This window comes from Pelodiscus sinensis, chromosome 30 (genome assembly GCF_052426305.1).
Source record: "Pelodiscus sinensis isolate ZL-2025 chromosome 30, ASM5242630v1, whole genome shotgun sequence".
Classification (NCBI taxonomy): domain Eukaryota; kingdom Metazoa; phylum Chordata; order Testudines; family Trionychidae; genus Pelodiscus; species Pelodiscus sinensis.
In genome coordinates, this window is record NC_143081.1 from 3505264 (window position 1) to 3515059 (window position 9796).

The 9796-nt window shown below is 59.5% G+C and overlaps 1 protein-coding gene across 1 annotated transcript; it reads right to left on the reverse strand.

The window, feature by feature from the left end:
• Positions 1-2111: 2111 nt before the first annotated feature.
• LOC142821211 (mast cell protease 1A-like) lies at positions 2112-8210 on the reverse strand. The gene is made up of 5 exons (XM_075912057.2): positions 8147-8210; positions 5499-5646; positions 4859-4994; positions 3319-3576; positions 2112-2578 (listed from the first exon to the last, which is right to left on the reverse strand). The coding sequence occupies exons 1-5, from the start codon at positions 8208-8210 to the stop codon at positions 2429-2431; spliced, it is 756 nt and encodes a 251-aa protein (XP_075768172.2). The 3' UTR covers positions 2112-2428.
• Positions 8211-9796: the final 1586 nt, after the last annotated feature.

Consider the following 9796-nt stretch of genomic DNA (forward strand, 5'->3'; position numbering starts at 1 on the left):
GGTACCTGCAGCAGTGTGAGGTCACTGGGGGTGGGGGATGGGATGGGGGTGGTACCTGCAGCAGTGTGAGGTCACTGGGGATGGGGGATGGGATGGGGGTGGTACCTGCAGCAGTGTGAGGTCACTGGGGGTGGGGGATGGGATGGGGGCGGTACCTGCAGCAGTGTGAGGTCACTGGGGGTGGGGGAGGGGATGGGGGTGGTACCTGCAGCAGTGTGAGGTCACTGGGGGTGGGGGATGGGATGGGGCGGTACCTGCAGCAGTGTGAGGTCACTGGGGGCGGGGGATGGGATGGGGGTGGTACCTGCAGCAGTGTGAGGTCACTGGGGGCGGGGGATGGGATGGGGTGGTACCTGCAGCAGTGTGAGGTCACTGGGGTGGGGGATGGGATGGGGGCGGTACCTGTAGCAGTGTGAGGTCACTGGGGGTGGGGGATGGGATGGGGCGGTACCTGCAGCAGTGTGAGGTCACTGGGGTGGGGGATGGGATGGGGGTGGTACCTGCAGCAGTGTGAGGTCACTGGGGGTGGGGGATGGGATGGGGGTGGTACCTGCAGCAGTGTGAGGTCACTGGGGTGGGGGATGGGATGGGGCGGTACCTGCAGCAGTGTGAGGTCACTGGGGTGGGGGATGGGATGGGGTGGTACCTGCAGCAGTGTGAGGTCACTGGGGGTGGGGGATGGGATGGGGGTGGTACCTGCAGCAGTGTGAGGTCACTGGGGGTGGGGGATGGGATGGGGGCGGTACCTGCAGCAGTGTGAGGTCACTGGGGGTGGGGGATGGGATGGGGTGGTACCTGCAGCAGTGTGAGGTCACTGGGGGTGGGGGATGGGATGGGGGTGGTACCTGCAGCAGTGTGAGGTCACTGGGGGTGGGGGATGGGATGGGGGCGGTACCTGCAGCAGTGTGAGGTCACTGGGGGTGGGGGATGGGATGGGGGTGGTACCTGCAGCAGTGTGAGGTCACTGGGGGCGGGGGATGGGATGGGGGCGGTACCTGCAGCAGTGTGAGGTCACTGGGGGTGGGGGATGGGATGGGGTGGTTCCTGCAGCAGTGTGAGGTCACTGGGGTGGGGGATGGGATGGGGGTGGTACCTGCAGCAGTGTGAGGTCACTGGGGATGGGGGATGGGATGGGGTGGTTCCTGCAGCAGTGTGAGGTCACTGGGGATGGGGGATGGGATGGGGGAGGTACCTGCAGCAGTGTGAGGTCACTGGGGTGGGGGATGGGATGGGGTGGTTCCTGCAGCAGTGTGAGGTCACTGGGGTGGGGGATGGGATGGGGGTGGTACCTGCAGCAGTGTGAGGTCACTGGGGGTGGGGGATGGGATGGGGGCGGTACCTGCAGCAGTGTGAGGTCACTGGGGGTGGGGGATGGGATGGGGGCGGTACCTGCAGCAGTGTGAGGTCACTGGGGGTGGGGGATGGGATGGGGGCGGTACCTGCAGCAGTGTGAGGTCACTGGGGGTGGGGGATGGGATGGGGGCGGTACCTGCAGCAGTGTGAGGTCACTGGGGGTGGGGGATGGGATGGGGGCGGTACCTGCAGCAGTGTGAGCTCACTTGAGGTGGGGGATGGGATGGGGGCGGTACCTGCAGCAATGTGAGGTCACTGGGGGTGGGGGATGGTTTGGGGGTGGTACCTGCAGCAGTGTGAGGTCACTGGGGGTGGGGGGATGTGGTGTGGGTGTGGTCCCCAACTCCTAGGGGGCTCTGGTGGTGGCACTGGTCATTCAGCTCCCAGACAGACACAACTTCACTGGTTTGCAATACTGTTTTTATTCATTGCTGGCTCTGAAGCAGTGAGAGACAAGCAGCAGGGGAGGGCAGAAGGAGACCCTCAGGGAGGTCACGACACCTGAGATCAGCTGAGTAGATCCCTGGCTCAGTTCCCTTCCTGTGGATTAGCTCCCAGGTCCCCCAGGGAACCACTCTGTCCGGATTGGGCTGGGTCCGCACTGGGGGAATGAAGTTATGGAAGAGCCTCCGTGAGCCCAGGGCAGGGGGCAGGTCTCACAGCTCAGGTCAGAAAATGACGAGGAGCTCCCCTACCCACCCACATCTCGTGCTGGGATGGGAGGGAGTGACCGACCCCCGGCCCTGCCCAGCGTTTGCAACTCTCCCAGACCAAATGCCACAAATGAAACCAAGTCCACCAGTCGGGAGATTGGGCAGCCCGGGGCTCATGTCTGATCCTGGGGAAAAGTCTGGCTTGGGACTGCCGAGGAAGTGCAGAGCAATGGGATTGAAACAGGCTCCTAACTCCCCTAGGCTCCCTGGCGTAGTGCTGCCTGGTTGGGCGCTGAAGGGTGGGGGGTTCAGTTTGAGGGGGGGGTCAGGTTAGCTGCTTGGCAAAGCAGGCCGTATCTCTGGGCCAAACCGACGGACAGAAGTGACGCTGCTCCAGCCTAGACAGCGATTCTCGGTGGGACTCAGGGTTGCAGTCCCTCCATCGTTTCTTCAATCCAGGGGACGAAGGTGGAGAGTCGGGCGAACACTCTAGGGGGCTTCCCTGAGGAAGGTCCGAAGGACACGATGCCCTGGGCTACTCCCCGGCACACCAAGGGCCCCCCGGAGTCGCCCTGCAACACAGAACAAGCCACCAATGAGAACGGCTCAGCCAGTCGTGTTCTTCAAACACGGAGCAGCACTTCAGAGACACCGTCCTCCTGCCCCGGCTGTGTCTGCTCAGCCCCCCACGGCCCAGCCTGTCTCAGCAACGCCCCAACCCAACATAGAACCATCGAACCCCAGGGCTGGAAGGGACCTCAGGAGTCATCGAGTCCAGCCCCCTGCCCAAGGCAGGACCAACCCAACTCAGCCATCCCGGCCAGGGCTTGGTCAAACCAGGAGTTAAACACCTCCAGGGATGGAGATTCCACCCCCTCCCTAGGGAACCCAGCCCAGCGCTTCCCCACCCACCTCGGGAAATCGTTTTTCCTAATTTCCAAACTAGACCTCTCCCACTGCAACGTGAGCCCGTTGCTCCTCGTTCTGCCATCTGCCCCCACTGAGAACAGCCTCTCTCCAGCCTCTCTGGAACCCCCCTTCAGGGAGTTGCAGGCTGCTCTCAAATCCCCCCTCACTCTTCTCTTCTGCAGACCAAACAAGCCCAAATCCCTCAGCTTCTCCTCGTAGGTCGTGTGCTCCAGCCCCCAGCTGCTCTCTGCCTCCCCTGGCGAGAAGGGCAGCTAGTTTCAATTCATTAGTACAGCACCTAGCGCAGTGGGACCTGCTCCCTGATTTGTCCTCTTGGACCCAATGGCAAGAGAAAGCCCCTCAGTAGTAAGAAGAGTTTATGAAGGAGGTGGGTGAGTTTTACCCTAAAGGAGGCCTGGCGCTTCTTTGGGTCCCCCAAACACATCATGGTGGACCGGTTATATGTGCGACCTTTCTGACACTCCCGGTCATCCTGCACTTTCAACGTCACCTCCCGGAGTGTCGCTGAGCCTCCTTCTCTGTTTGTGTCTGTCTGACCCCAGCCAGCGACGCTGCAGTCGGTCCCAGGCTGCACTCGCTCCTTGGCTGGGGGCAGGGGGAGGAGTCCGACTTCATCATTAATGTTTGCAGGCTCCTGCAGCTACAGAAAAGGGAGAGCGAAGGCGCCAGGGTCATCACTGAGCTCCGAGGTAACAGGGGAGGCACAATCCAAGGAGAGAAAAGATCCAGCCAATGCATAGGATCGTAGAATCACAGAACACTAGGACTGGAAGGAACCTCGAGAGGTCACCAAGTCCTGTCCCCTGCCCTCACGGCAGGACCCAGCACCGTCTAGACCATCCCTGACAGATGTCTATCCAACCTGCTCTTCAATCTCTCCAGAGATGGGGATTCCACCACCTCCCTGGGCAATTTATTCCAGTGTTTTACCACCCTGACAGGTAGGAACTTTTTCCTAATGTCCAACCTGAACCTCCCCTGCTGCAGTTTAATCCCATTGCTTCTTGTCCCATCCCCACAGGCCAAGGATAATAATTTCCCCCCTCCTCCCTGTGACATTCCATGTAGGAGTCTGACATCAAAGGGAGCATAACGGGATGGTAATGGGAGGATGGGATGGGGGCGGTACCTGCAGCAGTGTGAGGTCACTGGGGGTGGGGGATGGGATGGGGGTGGTACCTGCAGCAGTGTGAGGTCACTGGGGGTGGGAGGATGGGATGGGGGCGGTAACTGCAGCAGTGTGAGGTCACTGGGGGTGGGGGATGGGATGGGGGTGGTACCTGCAGCAGTGTGAGGTCACTGGGGGTGGGGGATGGGATGGGGGCGGTACCTGCAGCAGTGTGAGGTCACTGGAGGTGGGGGATGGGATGGGGTTGTACCTGCAGCAGTGTGAGGTCACTGGGGGTGGGGGATGGGATGGGGGCAGTACCTGCAGCAGTGTGAGGTCACTGGGGGTGGGGGATGGGATGGGGCGGTACCTGCAGCAGTGTGAGGTCACTGGGGGTGGGGGATGGGATGGGGTGGTACCTGCAGCAGTGTGAGGTCACTGGGGGTGGGGGATGGGATGGGGTGGTACCTGCAGCAGTGTGAGGTCACTGGGGGTGGGGGATGGGATGGGGTGGTACCTGCAGCAGTGTGAGGTCACTGGGGGTGGGGGATGGGATGGGGTGGTACCTGCAGCAGTGTGAGGTCACTGGGGGTGGGGGATGGGATGGGGGCGGTACCTGCAGCAGTGTGAGGTCACTGGGGGTGGGGGATGAGATGGGGGCGGTACCTGCAGCAGTGTGAGGTCACTGGGGGTGGGGGATGGGATGGGGTGGTACCTGCAGCAGTGTGAGGTCACTGGGGGTGGGGGATGGGATGGGGTGGTACCTGCAGCAGTGTGAGGTCACTGGGGGTGGGGGATGGGATGGGGGCGGTACCTGCAGTATCATGATGTCGTTATTGTTAGGTATGTCGTTGTACCGCGGGTGGGGGATCTGCCGGCGCACGGGGATCACTTGCTGGCTCGGTTCCCATTGGCTGACGTTGTGGGCTCCCAGGACGACAGTGATGCTTCTGTGAAAGCTGAGAGTAGTGTGTGTGTGGGGGGGGGGAGGGGTTAGATGCAGGGAATGGACACGTGTGTTGCTGGCTCATCAATTCTGACCTTGTGGGCACAGGGCAGCCCGTGGCTCTTGGGCAGGGATCTCAGATTCTTTCTGGTGTCTTTGAGCTTGGGCCCCAGCTCTCCCCACCCTCCGCAGCCAATTCCCCCCTCCCAGCTAGATCTGGGGCAGGGTCCATACCCAGCCCCCCAGCCCAGTGCCCTGCAGAGCTGCCCTGGGACTGGGACAACTCCCTGCCCAATGGTTTATCCCCGTTGATGGGGCTGGGCCATGGGTTGCAGACACCTATAGAGACTTTTCAATGCCCCCTGAGCAGGTCAGACCCCTGGGCTCTGCCCCCCCAGCCCAGCCACCTCCTGCCCCTTCCCTGCCCCCCATGCCGGTGCCAGAGCTCCCGGCTCCCCCTCCCCCACTGACCCCACCCACCCCCACGTCCCAGCCCAGAGGCACTTACTCTCCCTGGCAGTGAGCGGCCGTCAGCACAATGTCCTTTGCCACCAGGAACCCGCCGCAGCACTTGTAGTTGTCTCCTTCTTGTACATGCAGAAAGGCCATGTAGGGCCTGGAGTGGGGCTCAGCTTCATGCCCCCCGATGATGCGCCCTGGGGGGAGACCAGGTTCACACAAAGAGCCCCCTTGACTCCCTAGGCATGGATGCAGTTCGCACCCTAATGGCTTCTCCTTCTCCGTCAGCCCACAGTGGCTGGACTGTGCGAAGCCCGACCTCCCAAATATCTGGTCCCGTGGAAAATCGTTGGTTTCCCTAAAGGCGCATTGCTCAGAAAGCTTCGTCTGCCCTCTGCCCCATTGCCTGTGGTGGAAACTGCTTGTTCTCCCCTCCTTGTGCAGACGGGGAAACTGAGGCCCAACTGGATGGTTTCTAATTCTGGGTGCGCGGCTCCACTCGCCACAGCATCGAATTCCCAACCTCGGGGAGCCAGCCCAACGTTCCCACCGGGAGGTGAGATCTGATCCCAAATCTCCTTCGTCCCAGCAAAGCACTTAACCTGCTCCCGGGGACCCTCCGCCCAGAATGGGATGGGGAGAGTGTCACAAGATGACGGGGGTCCCCAGGCCCTGCCCCCCATACACAGCTGGATGTGACTCTTATTCAGCTGGTAGAACAGAGGGTTTACTGGGTGACAGGGACACAGCGGAGCACACGGTGGATGTTGACACAGGGACCCAGAACAGGCAGGATTATTTCTTTTGGGGAGACAGGGACCTGATGAAGATATTGAACAGAGCTGGTCCCAAAACAGACCCCTGTGAAACCCCACTTGTTACACCTTTCCAGCAGGGTTGTGAACCATTAATAACTACTCTCTGAGAAGGGTTCTCCAGCTAGTTATCCAATGAGCAGATGACATTTGTGGCATGTGGTCTGGGAGAGTTGGCAAACTTCCATGAGCCAAAACTGGGGCTCTTCTCCTCCAGGGAGGGACATATCAGGGGGGGCTGGAGCACATGACCTACGAGGAGAGGCTGAGGGATTTGGGCTTGTTCAGTCTGCAGAAGAGAAGAGCGAGGGGGGATTTGAGAGCAGCCTGCAACTCCCTGAAGGGCGGGTCCACAGGGCCTAGAAAGAGGCTGTTCTCAGTGGAGGAAGAACAAGGAGCAATGGGCTCATGTTGCAGTGGGGGAGGTCTAGGCTGGATATTAGGACAAACGATTTCCCTAGGCGGGTGGGGAAGAACTGAGATGGTTCCCTAGGGAGCGGGTGGAATCTCCAGCCTTAGAGGTATTTCAGGCCCTGATTGACAAACCCCTGGCTGGGATGGTTGAGTTGTGGGCAGGGGGCTTGACTTGATGACGCCTGAGGACTCTTTCAGACCTGGGATTCTGTGATTCTATTGGCGTGTGGTGAGACAACGCCTTGCCCCCCACATCCTCTGTCACAGACATCGCCGCTGAACGGGACAGCGACATGTTTTCATCTCTGCCTGGGGAGATCTTTCCCACCACCTCCCTGCAAACTTTCTGGCTCAATTTGCCTTCCCTCAGGATCCCTCCCTCAATTCCGTGCTGCTGCCTTTGTGCATCTGGTGTTGTGAATGCCGGGTGTAGATTGACAGAGGGACATTGTTTGGGAGGTCTGCTCCCAGCCTTTTCTGTCTGTTTCTCTTCTTTGAGAATCCTCTCCCACTGGGGTTTAGAAAACAGAAGGTCTGTGCAGACGAGTGTCCCAAGTTGTTTGTCCATCACGATGGATATTTTTCTCCTAGGTCCTACTTCCTGCCCCAAAATTGCCAATTTAACCAGGTGAAGGGGCATTTTATTTCATTGACACCTGGCTGAAGCATTGGCTAGTCTTTTGCCTCTGGGGAACTGGTTTGTGTTGGCTCTACACACTTGAAACATGTCTGAGTACCATCCTGCAGTATAATCTTATCACTTTACTGGCCACAGCTATTTTCTCAGGACAATAATGGTCAGCAAATTATGAGTTTTCGGGTGATACTTCACAAGGCACATTTGAAATCAAATTTATCATAATCTACTATATAAAGGACAATGTTTGTATGTTTGTGCGCTAATAAATTGGAAACTATAAGAGCTACTGCAACCAAACTTTGAATGAGATGACCTTTCCTCCAGGAGAAGGTTTTAAGGTACTTTTGGACCCGATCCCCCTTCCCCATCATGCTGGTGCTCCAAGGAACAGCTGCCCCACTCACCTCTAACAGCCCGTTCCACTGCGCAGGCACATCCGGGGCAGGGGAGTTCCCTCCTCTCTCCCACCCATGATCTCAAATGTAATATATGTGGGGGCTGACTTTGCACAGGACTCGAGCCGGGCCGGTTCTCGGGGAGGTAGGAACCAGCCAAAAGGGGAGCAGGGATGGCTGGGAAGAAGAGGGGGGGCAGGAATCAGAGCTGGGCGGGGCGGGGGTCAGGGGCAGCGGGGCTGTCCGGGGGAGATCAGGAGAGGGGGTGGCTGGTTTCCCAAGCAACACCAGGTAACTCCAGCTACTCCTGTATAAGTGGGGGACAAATGGGTGCAACCTGTTACAAACCCTGAGCTAAAACCCACAGAACCCAGTCCCTGAGAATCCCCATTTACCCCAAACTCCTAGATTGCCCAAACCCAGCTGTACTCACCAGCCCAAGTCCCAGACGGCAGGAGAAAGGCCATGGGGAGCAGAAACAAGAAGTGAACCTGCATGTTTTCAGTCCGTGCAGGGACAGCGTCTCTGCTGCAGGCCTGCAGGGTTTATAGACTCAGCTTGGGGGGGATTGAAGGGGGCAGGAAACCTCAAGGTCACCCACGTGCTCATCTAACTGCAGGCTCAGGTGGATGTTTCCAGCCACAGCTGACCACACAGGTTGTGTGGAGGGACAAGCGATGCGTCAGCCCAGCAGCAGGGTCTGTGCACAGCCAGCTGGATGATGCTCCACTGGATGGAGAAGACCCCGGTGGGGACGTGTCAGCAGGACCCAGGGCTGCTCCTGGTGCGGGCTCACAGCTGGGCACATCTGGGGCTCAGACTCACCTGGCCCCATCCCCTCTCAGCTCCCTGCCGGTGTCTGTGTGGGGGGACTGGGAGGGACAGTGTCTGATCTTGGTGGGGGTGGGAACAGAGACCTTTGATCTTTCTCAGGGTGGGGCCAAACCTGAGCCAGCTGGGGCTGGGCAGAGCAGGCATCAGCTCCCATCCCAGCGACCGCAGGGGGAGGGTTTCCGAGAAACCCCCAGGGAGTCTGTGACCACATGCAGGGGATGTGGCCGTTTCTGTGACGTCCTACACCTGGGAGCTGTAACTGTGCAGAAAGGAAATGACACAGCAGGGAGACATGTAGCCCCTGGGAGACCCGGTTTGTAGCTCCCTGCAGTATCACTGTAGCCCCTGCCCTAACCACTAGACCACACCACAGGTGGAAAGTAACTAAGTAGAAATACTTGGGTACATGACTAAAGGACATTTATTCGGTATTTGCGCTCTACTGCTGTAAGCAGGAGTTGAACTACTGCTTGGTATCAGCCAGCTAAAAGGAGAGATTTACCCATGGGGTGATGGCTAAAGAGTTGAAATCAATAAGAGCTGATATCACTGGTTTGGCCTGGAGCCAAACCCATTACAGCCAGCCAGACCCATTACACTGGCCATTACAGCCAGCCAGACCCATTACACTGGTAGGAGCAACAGCAGGTGGCCAGCGGAGCAGCTGGCGGGAGCGACCAGGAGGTGGCTGGTAGGAATGGCGGCAGGTGGTCAGCGGAGCAGCTGGCGGGTGCGACCAGCAGGTGGCTGGTAGGAATGGCGGCAAGTGGTCAGCGGAGCAACTAGCGGGAGCGACCAGGAGGCGGCTGGTAGGAATGGTGGCCGGTGGTCAGCAGAGCAGCTGGCGGGAGCGACCAGCAGGCGGCTGGTAGGAATGGCGGCAAGTGGTCAGCAGAGCAGCTGGCAGGAGCGACCCGCAGGCAGCTGGTAGGAATGGTGGCAGGTGGTCAGCGGAGCAGCTGGCGGGAGTGACCAGGAGGCGGCTGGTAGGAATGGTGGCAGGTGGTCAGCGGAGCAGCTGGCGGGAGTGACCAGGAGGCGGCTGGTAGGAATGGTGGCAGGTGGTCAGCGGAGCAGCTGGCGGGAGTGACCAGGAGGCGGCTGGTAGGAATGGTGGCAGGTGGTCAGCGGAGCAGCTGGCGGGAGTGACCAGGAGGCGGCTGGTAGGAATGGTGGCAGGTGGTCAGCGGAGCAGCTGGCGGGAGTGACCAGGAGGCGGCTGGTAGGAATGGTGGCAGGTGGTCAGCGG